The following is an 18,711-nucleotide window of genomic DNA, read 5'->3' on the forward strand; positions in this document are numbered from 1 at the left end:
TTATGTTTCAAATACATAGACATGGAAGTGTATCCGATACAAATTTATCAGAACGACATAAAAGTAAAGAAATAAAAAAAATATAAAACTCATTTAATGCAATATTTACACCATTCTCAATTTCTTTTCTTTTTGTTCCCTAGGGACCTTTGCTCTATTCTCAATTGATGCAAATTGCAAAATAAGTGACACTATTGATCCAAGAGCTAAATATGATACTGCTATTGTTGTCAATAAGCTATTTCATGTTCAACAATATGAAGCTAATTTACTTGATGTTGTTAATTGCATGCAAGTCAAACTGTGGAAGAAAGCCTGAGCAGTACATAAAACAAGTTAGTGGTTATAAGAGGATAGAAGTAATCCACAGTGAGTAGATTTTTAATGGAAAAGAACAAAGTTTGCATTGATAATATCAATTTATAAGCATATGCTACGTTGCTACGTCATTGAATTTTTCTTTTCTTTTCTCAATCTTCTTTTGGTCCTACTAGAAAAATTGGCAAGGAGCAACTCCTTTCAATCTTTTGGAGAAGATAAATACTTACTAGAAAAAGTAGGTTGAAATCTGATCCTGTAAAATGTAAAAGTAGGAAGACTAACTGTGAGCGTGGATGACAAACTTCATATGACCAAAGGAGTGTGGATGGGCAAAGATGCTGGAACATGACCAGACGATCAGTTTAAGGTTTACTAGAATGTACGAAAGTTGCCAAAAAAAAGTACTTGCAAAAATTGTCACCAATATGTATCATCCTTATAAAACATGGGTAAAGGAGATTTTTTATTGTACGTCCAGAAGTCCAGAACTCAAAAGCTTGCATATGTATGAGACCGCTAAAAATAACTTAACATTTAGAAAGAAGATTGGTTGGCAGATGGAGGAAATGCAGGGCAAGATGTATAAACATAATAAATCAGGCTGAGAAGATGACTGATGGAGGAAAGAATTAAACTGCTCCCCTATCAAACATGATCCAAGATAGAAGGGATATTGTCGATAAAAAAGTACAATAATATAAGAATGCAAGAAAATTCAATTACTGCAAGTATGACTAATCTGATTAATGTCATTTTCATATCTAAAATAATTTGCAACAGCAGTTTTCAACAGAAAACCTAAAATTTAAATCACATGCATTCCATTGATAATGAATAGGGACAGACACGTGTTGAATGGAAAACCCACCGTATACACAAGACACCAGCTCCCTCACATTGGGAAGATCAGTATCCTCTCTGAATACTAGAGTTTTGAGTTTTCCAATCGCTTTATGCAGAAGAAATATATTCATATATCCACGACAATTTTAAAATGATATATAGAACTCTATCAAGGAGACCTCTATCAATATATATAAAAGCAAATAATTCATAAACTATGAATTAGTATTTGTAAATACATAAATGAATATGCAGTAAAAGTACCTTCTCCAGATGTCAGCTTACATCAAAATAGAAAGCATTTCTGACTTCTAAATTCTAACTAGAACAAAAACTCGAAATGGTGTCCAGCCCTCATGAATGCTATATATATGGAAAGGGAAAATGACATTCTATCAGTCTGAGTTGATACAACTTGCCCAAAAGTTGTCATGATGCCTTGATACAATCATTAATCCCGCCCAAATGTTTAGCAAGTTCTTGATACCTACAAAGAGGACCAGGGAGAAACGTAAGAGACTAAGAGTACAGTAAGAACAATCAAATGAATGTGATGCAATTAATAGCAGAAAGCTCAAACACCATGTACTTATGTCTGACATTACATTTAAATTCAATGGTGAATGGAATGCAATTGCAAATACAGAAAACTAAAAATTCCGGTCTGTCATTACATTAGTTTTATAACCAGTAGTTACACTGAGCCATTTCAATAACATAAACCACAAGGTTTTAACTTTTCATGACAGCCAACCTTCAAATTTTTCCAATCAAACAGCACATGGGATAACTTCACTACATATATCACTAGTATTACTGTATTGGAAACTAGCTCTACTTACTAGGACCATCTCTTCACCGGAGTTGTTTGCTTTAATCCATATTGACTGCGCCTCCTACCTTTCCTTTGATCTCCAAGAGTTGATATCAACTGCTTAGGCCTCAGTGTCACCTTAGAATTATTTATCTGATTCATTGTGTTCTCCTTAAGAGGGCTAATAGGCCATTGCTTTGGAGGCCTTTCTGCTGTCCTGGGGAAGGAGATGGTAGCCTGCAATGCTCTCTGACTTGCTGCGGCAGGATTCTTATTGTTAGAAGGCACATTTAAATCTTCATGAGGAACTGAAACTTGTGGTTGATTCTTGAAATCAGAGTCAGAATCTGAAGATGACGAGTTAGTGGTGCTATCCATGTCAAACAAGAAATTCTCTGTCATGACTGGCAGCTGCTGAGTGCTCACATTTGAAGAAGAAGGTCTCCGAAGCCTTACTAGGTGCACCACCTGTACAAAAATAAACAAATAAAATTATATCAGTCTTCAGCTTTGAAAGATAGTAAGAAAAGGATATTCGTTGAATTTCCACCTTCTGCTCTAGCACCATCATATCTTTCTTCAATTTTGTAATTATCATGTTTTTCCTTCGGATAACATCTTCCAACTCTGCAATCCTCTGTCATCAGGGTCATATGAGGACAGTCACATTAGGATGTGCAAGAAATTTCATCAACATTCACAAAATAAAAAATAAAATAAAATAACAAATACCTTAGAACCAGAAACATCAGCAGCTTGGACAGCAGCAGACAACTCTCTTATGGTAGCATTCTTTTCATCACATTCCCTCTGAAGATTGTAAATATCTTGCTCTGCATTTATCTGTAATGTGTGGAGCATGCCACATAATCAACATAAACTCAAATTTTATAAATATATAATCCATAATCATTGTTGCTCATTAAATGCTCTCAATTGCAGTAGGTTTTATAACATGAACAGCATATGGGTGATATAGTCAAAAACCAAAAAAAAGAGCACTCATATTTTGTCTGTATAGTATCTATCTGCACGCCATAGTTCATCTGTATGGAAATCCCCATTGAAGCCGGTTCCAAAAGCAGAAGCAGATTTCCACACTAGAATTTAATACATAGTTGGCTCTAGCACTACAATTCTCTAGAAACTATGGTACTGGAAAATCTCCAAACTGAGTTGCAGAATAGTATTATACTTCCAAATAAGTAGCAGGCCACATACTTTGCAATTAGACCAAGTCCCTAAATCACAGTGACAGTGTTAAACTAATAAGTTTCTACAACTTAGAGTCGTGTTACAGTATATATGGTCTACAGGAAGAAACAAGGAAAACAAAGAACGATGACACCAGAACGTTAACCTGATTATGTCTCCCCTACACATCCATGGGAGAACACCACTATAACTTATCCACTACAAAGATGAACTGCTTCCATACAGATTGGTCACAAACAAGAGTCAAATCCCTTTTCCCTACCCTATCATTAATTTTTACAGATGTACAATTGTAACCCAGGAATATTTCACACAAATCTCCAATCTATCGTATATAACTGAAATATGCACTTATATGATAATCTGGACACCGTCTGGACATGGTTATTCGTCTATAACATTGGCATCAAATGCTTTTTTCTCGACTCTACTTGATACATTCATATCAGGGTCAACATCTTCGACTAGAAATCTGCTCTTAAACCTTCCTTTGACTTAACAGTATATGCCCTCGCTAGTCGAAGTTCCTTCCATGTCCTTCCCTGTAGGTTACTTACATCAATGAACCAACCTAGTGGCTAGTCCCTTACATTTTCTGACCATAACAAAGCTACTATATGATGCAAACTTGAACTACGGTTGTGCAATCAAACTAAATACAAAATAACACGTAAACAAAAACTTGAGGCCTTTACCTGGATATCTGCAGCAGATGTGACACTTGAAGCCCAATCCGATAAATCAGACATTCTGCGTTCCTCTTGCTCAACTAACATCGTGTGAGCCATCTTGAACTTGAGCATTTCATCTCCCCCTGATGCTTTCTCTATCGGATCTCTCTGATGCAAATTGAGTTGTGTAAGTCAAGGAATATCTAAAAATTAATGAAACATACAGTTCCTGATAAGGCGTTGATGCTTTAGGAAAGAAGAGAATCTTACCATTGCATTTTCTTGCACCAGATGCTGCTCACAAATACAATAACCGCAATTGGATAGTATTATATTGTTGGACGATGTATCATTGCTTAACTGGAATCCTTCGTTCTTAGCAAATGAAAAGTCATCCACATTCTCTGGTCGGTCCTTCATGGTGTTCACCTGCTCGCATAGATCATCAAGCTTCTGCTGCATGCTTAGTAACACTTGGTCCTGATTTTGAAGTGGCAACAACAAAAAAGTGTTACCAAAGAAACACTTTCAAGGGGAAAAGGAGTTGAGCAGGAACTGTCACAAAACTCTACAAAAGAAATATGGTCTCTAAATGCAAGGAAATCCCCCCTCCCCTCATAAAACTATGAAAAAAAAAATCAAACTAATACAACGAGACACATTTTTGTAAGTGCTCGAACGCAGCCATAATTACTTCCAGAAATCACAGAAATTATTATCAAGGGTTTCCAAAAGCACCAATATGAACAAACTTAAAAAAACTCCCTTCCCCCTTTCTTGTAAGCCGAATCTAAAATCCATAATAAACTCCCCAACATAAACAATCATCTCTAAAGATCAAAATTCCAAATCTCAAACATATAAACGGAAACCCCAATTTGAACTACCAATAAACTAAAAAATATATATACAAACAGAAACCCCAATAAACTCTTTTAAAAAAAAAAAAAAAAAACACCTCATTGACTCTAGTCTTACCCTTAGATCAACAGCTCTTGTAAGACACCAACTCTGCTTATATTTCCTCAACTCATTCGTCACAATCATGATAGTAGCAACAATAAGAACACAATGAATCGGACTAAAGAGATACCAAGCTATAATTTCATCTTTATTCATCATATTTGTTGAAGTTATCCCACTATCCCAGTAACTATGTCAGTATTGTTTCCATGAAAAACACTATAAATTAAAGTACATATCCTATAGTTTCGATGCTTCCAACCATACAACTTAAGAGTCACGCATTGACCTCACAAAACTATTCATCATATGAAATACCCTATCTATCTCCATTGGACCAAGCCATTCTAAATATTTGACGAAGTCTCAAAATAATTATCCCATTAGACTTTTTCTAAATAAAATAATACTAAATTATATGGACAATAACTCAACAAACTAAAACATCCCCTTGACTAAACAAACATTAAAATAATCATAAAATACAAATTTCAAACAAACAAACAAACAGAAACCCTAATCCAATCCACAAATAAAACTTCATCAAATCTTACCCTGAGATCAACAGCACGTCTAAGACTCAAAATCTGTTTATTTTTCCTCAACTCATTAGTCGTAATCGCGATAATAGCAACAACAAGAACACGATGAATAGGACTAAAAAGATCCCAAGCTATAATATCATCATTACTCAAACCCCCTTTAATAGCTTCACCACAACTGGCTTCATCTGCATTAACAAGTCGGCCTTGTAAAGATACCCAAGATAACCTTCTAGATGAATTAATAGGCCGAGTTGGGTTATTAAATTGGCTAGAAAGTCTACGTGGCGTTGAGGGAGAGAAGTTGGAAAGTGATATTAATGAAGGGGGTGCGTGTTTTGAGGCGGTGATGAAGGTGGTTTGCTGCTCTTCTTCTTCTTCCATTATTGCAGAGAGAGAGAGAAATGAGGATGGGGAAATATTTTTGTTTTGTGTTTTTGAAAATTTTGTGTTGGGAGGGAAACAAGGAAACTTGTGAGAACGGTGTTGGGTTGTGACACGTATACACTTTTCTTATTTAAGACCGAATATCTTAGCCGTTGGGTTTTTTTTTTTTTTTTCCTTTTTTTTTTTATTTGGAATTTGAACGAGTAGAGATTAGAGAAGGCTTAAGACATAATAATAATCAGTGCTGAATATTCTTTGAGAATAAGTCCTGTTGTTGCGTTGCCCAGTCATTGATTAACGTAAGAAAATAAAATGAGATTTTGTAATAATCAACTTCATTCATTCCATTGAAAGGATTACAAGTAAGAATCAATAAACAAATTGAACCGCTCTGGATCAGTGGCCCTGATGTGGGAGGGTCGGGCAATTCACAGGTAACTACCACACGCCAGAACCTATCAAGGCTTTTTAACACTACGAAATTGGGAAGGATTTCAATGTACATAGGAAAATGGAACAACTCCTTAACGCTCAATGTTGAATGCAAAATCGAATACTGCAGAAAACGGGAAGATCATCTATCAGCGAGAACTTAGCTCATGCCTTTACCATCTCTCCCACTGTAATTCCAAGACTCGTCTCCAAAAACCTCTTCAATCATGTTACATGTCGGAAGGAGATCGACTTTTGTTTTGCAAGATGAATGGAATTCGACATCCCAACCTTTAGAATCACAAGGTTCCATTTCGAATCCAAGGCTATCCAAACTGCTTAACCCGTCGTAACTATTCTGAAAGTGTTTCCCATGTTCACTCTCAACACGACACTCTTGTTTTCCATCTGCAATAGATGGGAAGTCCATCCTGCTGAGCTGGCACTCATAAGATGTGCAGGAGTCATCTTGAAGATCATTATCTTCCTCGCAATTATGTCGATGCAAAGGACCAAAACTGCCATCTTCAGGCGATTTTCCATTACAAGCTTCTGAGCCACAGCCTAGCTTCCCATTGTCTTCTGCCCTAGAAGCATCTCCATCATTCCCAACATCATTCTCGTAACTTTCATCGTCTACACCATCATCATCTTCGTTAACAAGATCTACATTATTTCTATTATAAACAGGATAAAGATCATCTGCTGGAGACTCCACCACTGAATCCTCATCTTCTTCTGATGACCCAAGCTCATCATCTCCATCCTCACTACCCTGCCACTCATCATTGTCGCTATCAATGTTTAATGGATCTAACCTATTTTGTTCACCACGCTTCCGTAGCATAAAAACGTTGAAATAATAGCTGACAATCTCCTTCTTGGTTCGAGAAGGGAAGACATCTGACAGATGATTCCAAAAGTTCCTCCCCAATGAGACGGGGTTGGAGAACACAACCTCATGGAAAACCTGTTGCTCCTCTCCAGTCCATTTCTTTGCAACCTCCTCCCCCATATTAAGAAACCCCAACTCAACAAAAATCTCAAGCCCAAGTGTTGCAACTAGATTTTCTCTGGTTTCCGCAATATGCTGTCTCACACATCTCGCAGAACCTTCATCCTCACAGGTACAATCACTTCTACCCTTTCCAACTTTGTTTTGGCCAAACACTGATGCTTCAGAATCAGGCATTGGAATAACACATGTACCCGCAAACTTATCACTGTCTTCATCATCAACAGTCTGGTTTAAAATCAAAGACTCACAGGACCTATTACTCGGAACTTCCGTATCTATTGACCATGAAGCACTCTTTACAACGGGTGCTCCCCATACTGGAATATCTGCTTGATGATCCGGTCCAACAGATACCAGTCTTCGAGGGAGGGAGTCGAAAACTGTTGAATATACATCCCTATGTGCAGCTTGTGTCCTTGTCGAGTGATCAATTTCAGAAAAATCAGGGGAATATGGGAAGTCATCAGCTGCCTCTAACTTAAGGTTTTCTTCACTAGTGCTGCTGGTGGCCCATGGAAAACTTGGAATGCTGCTAGGAGCACCAATCTCTAACCCCTTATCATCCCCAACATTGTCAGTTGCGAGACTATCTTCAATTTGAGAATTGTTGAACCCTCTTTCACCTTTATCAACATCAGACGAGTTTAAACAAAAGATAAAGGTGATCAGTAGAAATCAATGAAAGAATGCAAGAGAAAACTGTAGAAGTCCAACTGGCTTGAATTAGAAAACATGCAAATGGGTTTCCAGCTGCTACTCAAACATTCCCACGAAGGAGATATATCTTTCCATTGCTAAACCACACAAATATCCAACCTACACGTGTTTATAATTAAAAAATTGAGAGATTATACAGTGTGTACACATGACTACTGACACCTAGCCCCCTCCTTCTCTCTTCTCCTATCTCCTATTATTTCTCCTCCAGGCTGTATGGTCCAAATGCAGCATCAGAAGAAAAGATAAACATGCATACCCCCTAACAAAATCTACCAGAAAGTTATATATAATGAAAAAAACATAATGTATATTAGCTCACCAGGAACTTCAGGTTTCTGAGAGAGATCATTACGAGAAACAACATCAATGAACGAATCCAGCTCACTTCTGCACTCGAACTGTCTAGGCTGCTTCCAGGGAAGCTCACACAACTCTTCACCATCAAAGGGCCGTTTAAGAACCATCCTGCAACAGTGAATTATTAATCTCTAACCCCTTATCTGCCCCAGCATTGTCAAATTACATGCCTATCTCTAGAAAATTGACATTACGGGTGAGTCTTCAACATACACTTCATCCTCAGTCACAAAGTATTAGACACTATTTTGATGATAAGCTCAATATTTACTATCATTTAAACCTTCATTTTTATTTTTTATTTTTTGATAAATACCATTAAACCTTATAGAGTTACCTACAAAGGTGATACATTACGTAGATATAGAGTAATTAGTTGTCAGTGACATACCAAACGAGCTTGTAAAGTTTCAGAACACGTCTCAATACATATGGTACCAGACCTAATATAATTGTCCAAGTGCTAGACAAATGATACACTATCAATGTTCTTGTTACATTTCTTTTCTTATATAGTTTTTGTTTTGATAGGTAATGTTCATAGAGAGTTTCTAAAAACTAAAAGTTGGAGAATTGAACTTGGGACCTCTTGCACCCTACCACTAGACACTAACATAGAGACTACATGGCGACCAACACAATTCAATACCAACTTAATCAGTAGATATGATACTACATGGTTAAGCAATTATATTCAGAAAATAGCGCAAAATTCAAATGAAAGCATTTTATCAGCATTGAAATATATCAAGATACAGTTATAGGCAAATTGAGGTGAGTATATACCTCTTGAATTCGTCAGAGCAAAAAATTCAGCTGAATTACAGCAAGGCAAAAAACCCCCAAATTTTTCGAAGACCGAATTCAAATGGGAACTCTAGATCCTCAAATTCTACCAAACAAACACTAATTCGAATTGATTTGAAGCCAATTATACAAAGCCCCAATTCAATTGACCTCAATTAAGCAACCCAAGAATTTTTCCAAAACCCTAACCCTAATTCCCAAAATTAAACCAAAAAACAACAAATTGACCAACAAATAGAAACCCTAACGATCAATTCTCAATAGAAACACCTTTTTCCCCAATTTATATCCACAGATCACAAGAACCCTAATTAGATCGAAAACTCCGAAACCCTAAAACTATACAAATTCCCCAAAAAACTATTCAATGAATGAAAGAAACGCAGAAGACATCGAAAGATCAAAACCCCAATTAAAGGAAATTCAGATCGGAGATTTAATTTCAAAACCCTAACCCTAGAAACCGAATTACTCAACCACTTGAAACAAAATTGACACCAATCGATAGATCGGAACACGAATTGAAAGAATCAAATATCAATTAGAAGATTTGGAGAAGAAAGTAGGATGGATCTAGATTTAGATGAGAAACGATGGAAAGTGGGGGTGAAAGACGTAAAAGGGTAAAGCGTAGGGTTCGAGGATTGTTTTTGTAACCGGTGGTCCGAGGTCAATTTGAGACCAATCCTCTTTTTCACTTAATCACGTGGGAATCGTGGTTTTTTGTGACTGTCTTGAAATAATCGACTTGTATATGCCTTGTATTTACCGACATATGCTGTTTGAGATATTGACCAGCTGAATAGCTGATTGCGTCATTGCTAACTTAACAAAGGCGACATATTAAAATGCCATGAAATTTTGACAGGAAATTATCAACATTCGATAATCGATATATTCAACGGGCCGTGTGCTAGTGATTGGTTATAGGTGCCTTGTGTAATTAGAGCTAGTCACCAAGATACTTGTTTTTTACGTTTAGAGATTCAGCTCATTTTGCACCTTTGATTTCCTGAACATTTTGTATTCTTTCCAACAAATGGCGAGCCTTTGGAACACTTTATTTACTCTGTAGAGGAATGTGTGGTTCTGACCGCAAGCATCTTACAATGCAAGGTTCTAATGCCACCCGCAGTAATTGTCTCTATGAATTTTGAAAACCTGTACATAAGGTTCTCATAGGCACTGTGGTATAAATCATTTACAATGAAAAAACAAAATAAAAATCCCTTTCTCACTATATGTTTTTTATACACAAAACTTGTAAACGCCGAATCTAGATCAATCTCTTGCTTAGAGAAATACATAAAACAGTCGACATGAGATGCCGAAATATACCATCCCACTTTCCTCGCTATAATAGTGCATTCTTGTTCCCTAAATTGAGAAGAAAGGGGAAAAAATCAGTTTTGGAAACATTGTACTCAAATAGTGGATTGGAAGGAAAATGATACATTAGAGATCATCAAAGAGTAATAATTAAATGCAGAGATTAATTTTGTAGCAAGCATTTCATGCAGAGAGGTTTAGATGGAAACATCTTTTGACCTCAGTAAATGCTCCTGCAGAGTTCAATTTCTAAGAATATATATTAAAAGAAATCTGAGGAGTTATCCCTGTAGAAAGAAGCAAAATACTGCCCAAGTAAAGGGTTTTATTTTGGGAAATTTAAATGCAGAACATATAAAATCTTGTTTGTCCATAAATCCACAAAAACCATGTTCTTTAGAACGGAAGGTTGGTGTTCTTTTTCAAGGCAAAATTTTGACTCCACAAGTGACATGAAGCACTAGTTTGGTCCTGACCTACTGATGTCTAATAGTCAGATCTTATTGACATAACCTTAGGTTCAATCCACTAAACTATCAGTTATTTCACAACTAATTTAATACCTTACCTTCACACGAATGTCAGTGTGCTGTCATAAATCGACACCCTCATCAAGGCCCTTAGAACCGATCATTACATTAGAATCAATCTGCTTGTCAAACTTCTTTTTCCTTCTTGTTTCAAACTCCTGAAATCCTTCCATCTACATAATTATAAAATGTACACACATGATTAAACCATACATACTAAAATAGAAAAAATAACACAAATTTTTAAGATGGTTCAAGAACTTCATATAAGAATAAACTCGCCTGTTGAAATTGATCCATTGAAATAGGGTTGTCATGAAGAGAGAGATTCTGCAGAACTTTGCAGTCTTTCAATAAATTTTGAGGTATCTGTCAACAGGATGCCACATATCAATGTGATATTTCATATTTACTTAGGCACGATAATAACCAACCTCATACTGTGGCAGGAGATGATAGATATCATAATATGACATGATGAGTTGATGGCAATTCACAGCATAACATTTATAAATTAGCATATGCCATAGAAAAGATACGACGACGATAAACATCATCATGAAACAGAACTGTGATCCCTAAAGATATCCAAATTGATAAAAAAAGGCAACGATATGTTGCTCAAAGTCCATACATGACTTACACCTTCCTTCTATTGCTTTTACCTAGCATTTAAAAATCAACTTGTCCTGTTTCACTTATAGATGAACTAGAGCCAACAACTAAAAAAAGAAGAAACAAAAAAAAAAATCGAATCGAAAACAGTATTACTTAGGATTCAATCCAGCAATAGGTTTCTTATTACCTTGGTACGAAAGCACTAGGAAAATATTAATTTTATCAGGTCATGATGATTTAAAGGACTCAGCATTATACCTGATGCACATTATTATTGTTTAAGCAAAGAGACTTTAAATGAATGAGATTGCAAATTGATGACGGTAGCTCGTCAATAGAATTTCCTGCAAGAACAATTAATGTTTTCAGAGCTCAAAAAGGAAAAGGGTGCAAAATTAATACCAACATATAAATTTTTGTTTTGAGATAGCTTTATGAATGTCCATGGTAGTTGAGTAATTAATGTGGAAACCATGAGAGCAATGAAAGCTTCTCAATGGAAGAATAAGAATGATAAAACAAGCATCAGAAATCACCCTTCTGTATATCTTTCCAATCACATTAAAATTTGAATTCATCAAAAAGAGAAAAACAAAAACAAAAAAACAAAAAAAAAATCAAAACAAGCAAGAAAACACACTGATACGTGATAATACAAGAGCAAATGACTACAACGATGGTGGAAACTAAGATCATAACATGTTAACCTAATTATTTGAGACTTGAGATACAAACATCTAATTAAATTCTACATTGCGTGGAAATAAAAATAATAATGATGTACAAGTCACCATTCCTATAGATTTCAAAAAATTTAAAAATATAAGCGTAAGTAGAAAGACGCAGTGTTTAATCGATTTCAGTTTTATATATTTATATATACACCGGCGTATTAATTTGATCAACTAATTCAAAAACATGAACAATAGATGATGTGCACACAAGCATGCGGCTATATAGAGGAGTTGAGGTGCATATTGGTGAACACTACTATTTAGTTATGCCCTTTTTTTATTTTGGCATAAAGCTCTCCTGGTGGAATTTTTAATTGTAAGAGCGGAATAAGATAATGGGATCCACACTCTTCCTCTCCCTTTCCTCTTACAATAGTAATGACAGCTCCTAAGGAAATGGTCCAGAAAACGGTGTAAAAATCTGATTTTGGTCTATGAAGTAACCATGAATAGCATGGGGATACCTCTATTACACCAAGTCCATAGTATGCTCTGCTTTATGTAAGGCATCGAGAAAGTGAATAAGAAAGTGGACTACTTGCATTAAATCATTCTTATGTGGTTTAAGGCGTATTGATCATTGAATCTCTTTAGAAAGGAAGGTGGTTAGAACTGAGGGGAGGATTAAAAACGATGGATGTGCTCATGGAAAGGAAGGTGGTTAGAACTGACACGTGTGTCTTATGTTGGCAGGAAAGAGAAACAACAGTGCACTTATTTTTTGAATGTAATTTCGCAATATACATATGGCAAAACATAATTACTAGTGCAGGTTATATCAAACAGAGGAAGCAGACATGGCAAGAAGAGTTAGATTGGGTTATCGAGAAAGCTACAGGGAAAGGTTGTGACAAGGATGCGCTGAAACTGATTTTCAATGGATTTATTTATGAAATCTGGCAAGAAAGGAACAGAAGGGTGTTTCAGATGACTCAGGCAACAGCAGCACACATCATTCAAATGGTATTGAGTGATGCAAAGACAAAGCTTCGGTCATGCAAGTTTAAGATGAAGGAGGGGCCAAACAAAACAAGAATCAAGGATATATGGAATATAGAAATAGAAACCGAGAGGAATGAGATTAAGTGGTGCAAATGGGAGAAAGCTGGAGCAGATATGTGCATATTGAATACAGATGGAACTCTGCAAGGGGCAGAAGGAGGATGGGCAGCAGCGATAAGAGACTACAATGGGGAGGTAATGGCAGCAGCTCATGGAAGGGCAGATCATAATAGCATAGCACTCATAGAATTACAAGGACTACTGCAAGGACTAAAGCTGGCTACAGTATACAACATAAAGAGAATTAAAGCTCAGACGGACTCAAGCAATGTGGTCTCTTTCATGAAAAACAAGGCAAAGTACCCATGGCATGCAAAGAATATGATGGATGACATACAGCACTATGTAGGGAAACTAGATGTGTTTTCTATTGAACATGTTTATAGAGAGTCTAATAGGTTAGCGGATGCACTAGCTGCTAATATTCCCACTCTTAGTTTTATTGAGATTGTACCCAGTTCATTCTCTGAAGATGTAAAAAAAATTGTATATGAGGATGCAATAGGCAAGGAATATGCAAGGATGTAATCAGCTCTTTGATTTTTATGAAAAGGGGTAAGAGACCTCTCTAAAAACCCTGCTTATCTACCAAAAAAAAAAAAAAAAAATCTCTTTAGAAGTCGGCTTTTGCAGTTGGGAATGCCCTCCATCCAGATGAGGTGGAAAATGTAGGATGCAGTCTTTACTGTACTTGAATTTCCGAAGTTACATTGACACGGATACAAGTCTGACACGGCAAAATATCAAAAACTGAGGTACATCACATGCAATATGTGTCTGTGTGTGACTGACACGGACGTGTGGATACGTATCTGACACGGACTGTTTTTGAAATATGGCGTGTCCATGTAACATATCAAATTTCAGAAGAGGGATAAGAGAGAACTTTTGGGATCATGGGACCAAAATATCAAATCAATTCATGATCGAGGAGACCTTTCAACATGTGTTCTAAGTGTAGGAAGAAGTAGATGGAATGGACTCAGATGTGTCATTATGTACTTGCCTATATGGTGCTTAAAAAACAGTACAGTATATTCAAAAACAAAAAAATACAAAAATATAAATTAGATAGAGGAGAGAGCATGGAAGTGAAAAAAATGAGATTAGGTGATCATAAAAGGTCAGTGGGAGTACCATTTGCTTGTAATTCTTCCAAAGAGTAGCAACTACCTATTGATTCTGGGAGGGAACTTAACTTGTTATTTGACACATTTAACAGCAACAACTGCACAGTCCAAAAAGGCAGTTTAGCAATTAGCCTAGCAAAGCCACACTGAAACCTTAGCTTGTGCAATGTCAAGACTGTGCCACGCTAAGTTCAGGACAGATGCGGGAAGAGGTTAGTACTAAAAAAGGTGAACTGCATAAGCACACTCGATTGATGAGAAAATACTTTTCAGTTGGGCAAAAAACAAATGATTAAAGGACATAGTGGAAAGGTGAAAATAATAAACATAAAGAGTCTTATTGAAGAAGTATCACAATGAGTCATAAGGGTAATTTCACTATGATGTAAACCCTACTATTTTCCAATATAAAGATGTGCGAGAAATGGCCGAAACTAATTCCTGTCTACTCTTTTCCCTCTTTTTCTCTAGACTCTTCTTCATCTCTTAATCAATTGCAATAATGTAATTTTACTGTGATAAAGACTAACAAACATTTGGGGTAAAAGGCACACTAAACTTGTGACAAAGCAAGAGGCTACAGAACAACTGAGCAAAATAAATGGATTAGTAAGTAGATGACCTAGACTTACGTTGCGCAGGCTTCCTATAGTTTCAGGCAAGCACGTCAATAAGTTCCCTGAAATGGACAATCGCTCGAGCCTTACCAGCAAGCCCACTAGACATGAAATATGCAGTGCTCATTAGAAGATTAAACAAAGAACATTATCATGCTAAAACGCCCCATATTCAGAGAAGAAAGTTACATTCAGCAGGCAAAGTAGTAATTCGATTCCCGTCAAGTGTGAGAGCTTTTAGTGATTGAAGCTTCCCCAGGTTCATTGGAAGGCGTTCAATCAGATTTTCAGCTAAAATCTGAAACAAAAAAGAACTGTCAATTGAAACACCTGCCAATAGTATCTCATATAAAGAAATGAAACTTATTCTATTAAAGACATCCTTAGAACTATTCTTATCAGTTGGGATAGTATGTGGTATTTACCATCCAAGGGATTAACACTCCACAAGGTGCATTCAGAGGTTTGGCAAATCAACTGACAGTAAGTAGAATATTTGGGCAAACATAGATCACACTACCAGATTATTCGAACATACTTTTTCTAATTCCTATTTTTTTTGTGTGTGTGTGTGTGAGGGACCTAAAGTTTCTGATACTGAATACAATGTATAGGAACTTATGGAAAAAAAGTGAAATAAATCCATGTCTTCCATTTTTGACCTAGAAGATCAGGGTTCTAGCACCAACTCACTGAGAGTGACTCTTTAACCCTCATCTCCCTTTTCAAATAATGTTAACCATACTCCAGTTTGGAGAACAAATGCCCTTACTCTTACCAGACGCTGCATGTTGATCAACTTGCAGATCTCCATAGGAATGTCAACTGCAAAAACAAAGCATCAAATGAAACAGAAGACGTGTAAGGCAGGGACATTTGTATGTATCTCTTTTACCCCATTCTCTTTCCCTTTATTCTCACTACTCTGTTTGTGTGTATATATGTATTGGAAAGGAGGGAAGGGGGTGTTCAAATCTTTGGGGAAAAAAAAGAGCGGAGGACGCAGAGATTTACAAGTGAACAGTAATCTAATGAGCAGAAAATGAAGACAAAACAGTTTAAACTATCAAAAATGACCTTCACAAACTGTCCATCAAATCACTCACTAATCTTAGAACAACCCAAAAAAGACTATAGCGTTTCTCATTGATCTGTGAAGCTTAAGACATCATTCTCCTTATGGACCAACAAATTGTGTTGGTCCTCATTTACCACATTCCTGTACTACAAACACAAAGAAGTGGTGTTTTCAAAACCTTTATCTCCATATGGAAATGAGGCAAATCATTACCATGCATACTACTTACAGACAAACCCTTTACCAGCCCAACATAGTAAGACTTCTAAAACCTGAATTTGCTGATCATCCATTTACACCATATCTCATAATAAAGCAACATTTCCAGTGTCATCACTGGAACATCCCTAGGTACTTCACAAAATATACGAGCTAAACTTGCCAAATAAAACAAATCAAGGGAGTCTTAGTCCTGTTTTTTGTTCCCATATCGGGTGTCTAAAGCCTCACATAATAATATAAAGTTCCTGGGGCCACTCCACTTATTACCAAATGGTTTTAAGTTGGATTTCCAAATTTAATAGTTCGTTCATTTTTCCCATGTTCATTTTTTATCTTACATCACCTCGTGGCCCATATGCACATAACAAGTATGACATAATTTCTCTGCTGTTAAAAAATACGCAACACTTTTTCTAAGGAAACAATCTCTAGCAAACAGAATGTCAAGGGTATAAGAAGAGAACAAGACTTGCCTATTTTGTTGTTCGTTAAATCTATAGTACGAACTGTTCTGTCCAGGTCAAGAACTTCATTTGGAAAAGTCTGTTCAATCAAAGGGCAACATTTAGCAGAGGTGATAACAAAACCACAAATTCAAATACGATAATCCTTTTAACAGATTAAAATTAAAATTCATGATTATCCCTCCAAACTTAGAATGCTTGTGACGGCTTAGCAGATAAATCTAAAATTACATTGCCAACTTGCACATGGTTTTCACATCAAATAAATATAAATTAAATTAAATTAAATAAATAAATAATCCTCATGTCAACTTTTAAGAGTGGTCAACATCCAAATTAAATTGCACCATTTCTTATGATCAATAATCGCTTCATATGTACATACAGGCGATACTCTTCCTAACAAAACCATAACATCATCAATCAGAAAAAATGATTTCCATTAAAAAAAATGATCATTTCTAAAAAAAAATTCAACTAAAATAATGAATTTTAACAAAAAGAGGCATAACACATTATAATTCAGTTTTAAATAAAACAAATAACAATAAATGAATTGACCTTTAATTTGCAGTCTCTCATAGCAACAATACCAGTTGATTTCCATCTAGCCATTCTACTCGCTTTTGAGTCTCCATTTTTACTACCGACACAACCCATCTAATTTGCAAACTTTGTTTTTTCAACTGAAAATGAAAATTTTCTCATGGAAGTTTGAGGAAGTCTTTGGAAATAGTCGTTTGTTTTTTTAACGTCTTTGGATTTTCTTGTTTGCTGAGTTGTGTTTGTATCTAGTGGTAATGCAGTTAGATACTTACTTAACTACACCTCTGTTATGTCAACAAATGGCGACGCACACTTCATGGAGTACAATAATAGAGTCAGTCCATTCAGACTCCACAAAGATCTGATGGTTGGCACAAGAGCAGGGTTATATAATTGAATCAGAATCTGTTTCTCATTGTCCTAATCACAAAGGTTCAGGACAGTGAGAACTGAGAGGCATAATGTGATTGCATTTGGAAGGATAAATACTCAAGTACAACATTAGACAATCTTGAAGAACCTTCGGGTTTGTGTCGACAGTAAAAAAAATTAACAAAATTTGTTTCTAAGACGATAAGAACTAGATAAACAACGAAAGGACATAGGAATAACAAATTGTCAAGGCAAGTGAATTCACTGTCTTTAAGAAGAGATTTCGCCTCCTTAAATGGTGTAAAAGGCTTTATAGGTGTCTCTATCTCCTCAGGGTTTAAGGTGTAGATTAAAGGATTGATTCTAGTAACAATCCTACTCAAGAAACAAAACTTGTAACAACAAACAAGATTATCATTCTTTATATTCAGGTTTCTTCTGCGTAGGACTAAGGTATCTATTATTAGTGATTCTCTATCAAAAGTCAAAGAAGAAAGTCAAGACAAGTATAAGAAGGTTCCATTGTAACCAATCGACGGTATTGTATATGTAATGAATGGTTATAATACCTACAATGTAATCATGTATATAAATACTTCTTTGTAATAATAAAACAAACTAACTAATCATAATACAATTTCATTCATAAATCTAGGGTTTCTATTTTGGTATCAGAGCCATTAAAGCTCATTTGAGCTCCATCTTACTTTCTTCAAATTCAAAGATTAGTTCTCAATGGCAAGAACAAATCAGAATTCTCAGCCTTCAAACAACAATACAAATACAAATCTGATTACTCAAGATTTAAATCCAGTAAATCATGTCAATTCAACAATTTATGAAGATCAAATTCCAGTTGTTGCTCAAATTCCAGCTGCGAATCAGCAAAACATTGCTTCGATTCCATTAACTTCTTCAA

The 18,711-nt window shown here is 35.9% G+C and overlaps 3 protein-coding genes across 5 annotated transcripts; all 3 read right to left on the bottom strand.

Annotated features, from left to right (window-relative positions):
- Positions 1-1,329: 1,329 nt before the first annotated feature.
- On the bottom strand, positions 1,330-5,848 carry LOC147479960 (inactive rhomboid protein). 2 transcript variants are annotated; one of them, XM_086580816.1, is made up of 7 exons: positions 5,382-5,848; positions 4,135-4,344; positions 3,889-4,032; positions 2,711-2,821; positions 2,529-2,615; positions 2,007-2,446; positions 1,330-1,651 (listed from the first exon to the last, which is right to left on the bottom strand). In XM_086580816.1, coding segments are annotated over exons 1-7 (1,365 nt in total). In that variant the 5' UTR covers positions 5,754-5,848; the 3' UTR covers positions 1,330-1,650. The 2 variants fall into 2 exon arrangements, with proteins under 2 accessions (XP_086436942.1, XP_086436943.1); XM_086580817.1 differs by lacking the exon at positions 5,382-5,848 and adding an exon at positions 4,843-5,214.
- A 226-nt stretch (positions 5,849-6,074) lies between these two features.
- On the bottom strand, positions 6,075-9,757 carry LOC147479961 (uncharacterized). Its single transcript, XM_086580815.1, has 3 exons — positions 9,070-9,757; positions 8,246-8,391; positions 6,075-7,829 (listed from the first exon to the last, which is right to left on the bottom strand). The coding sequence occupies exons 2-3, from the start codon at positions 8,388-8,390 to the stop codon at positions 6,349-6,351; spliced, it is 1,626 nt and encodes a 541-aa protein (XP_086436941.1). The 5' UTR covers position 8,391; positions 9,070-9,757; the 3' UTR covers positions 6,075-6,348.
- Positions 9,758-10,109: 352 nt separating this feature from the next.
- LOC147479962 (Leucine-rich repeat (LRR) family protein) lies at positions 10,110-17,667 on the bottom strand. 2 transcript variants are annotated; one of them, XM_086580819.1, is made up of 10 exons: positions 17,436-17,667; positions 16,884-16,953; positions 15,889-15,935; positions 15,300-15,408; positions 15,126-15,211; positions 14,501-14,591; positions 11,826-11,911; positions 11,232-11,318; positions 10,988-11,122; positions 10,110-10,467 (listed from the first exon to the last, which is right to left on the bottom strand). In XM_086580819.1, the coding sequence occupies exons 1-9, from the start codon at positions 17,532-17,534 to the stop codon at positions 11,012-11,014; spliced, it is 786 nt and encodes a 261-aa protein (XP_086436945.1). In that variant the 5' UTR covers positions 17,535-17,667; the 3' UTR covers positions 10,110-10,467; positions 10,988-11,011. The 2 variants fall into 2 exon arrangements, with proteins under 2 accessions (XP_086436945.1, XP_086436946.1); XM_086580820.1 differs by lacking the exon at positions 14,501-14,591 and having other exon boundaries at positions 15,116-15,211; positions 17,436-17,628.
- Positions 17,668-18,711: the final 1,044 nt, after the last annotated feature.

This window comes from Coptis chinensis, chromosome 8 (assembly GCF_015680905.1).
Source record: "Coptis chinensis isolate HL-2020 chromosome 8, ASM1568090v1, whole genome shotgun sequence".
Lineage (NCBI taxonomy): Eukaryota > Viridiplantae > Streptophyta > Magnoliopsida > Ranunculales > Ranunculaceae > Coptis > Coptis chinensis.

Coding starts and splice junctions, on each gene's coding strand:
- LOC147479960 (XM_086580816.1), bottom strand. CDS start 5,753: ATGGAAGAAGAAGAAGAGCAGCAAACCACCTTCATCACCGCCTCAAAA. Junction 4,345..5,381: donor GACGTGCTGTTGATCTCAGG/GTAAGATTTGAT, acceptor CTTCAAAATCAG/GACCAAGTGTTACTAAGCAT. Junction 2,447..2,528: donor TGATGGTGCTAGAGCAGAAG/GTGGAAATTCAA, acceptor ATTTTTGTACAG/GTGGTGCACCTAGTAAGGCT.
- LOC147479961 (XM_086580815.1), bottom strand. CDS start 8,390: ATGGTTCTTAAACGGCCCTTTGATGGTGAAGAGTTGTGTGAGCTTCCC. Junction 7,830..8,245: donor TCAGAAACCTGAAGTTCCTG/GTGAGCTAATAT, acceptor ATGTTGATAAAG/GTGAAAGAGGGTTCAACAAT.
- LOC147479962 (XM_086580819.1), bottom strand. CDS start 17,534: ATGGGTTGTGTCGGTAGTAAAAATGGAGACTCAAAAGCGAGTAGAATG. Junction 16,954..17,435: donor TGAGAGACTGCAAATTAAAG/GTCAATTCATTT, acceptor TTGATTGAACAG/ACTTTTCCAAATGAAGTTCT. Junction 15,936..16,883: donor TTTAACGAACAACAAAATAG/GCAAGTCTTGTT, acceptor TTGTTTTTGCAG/TTGACATTCCTATGGAGATC.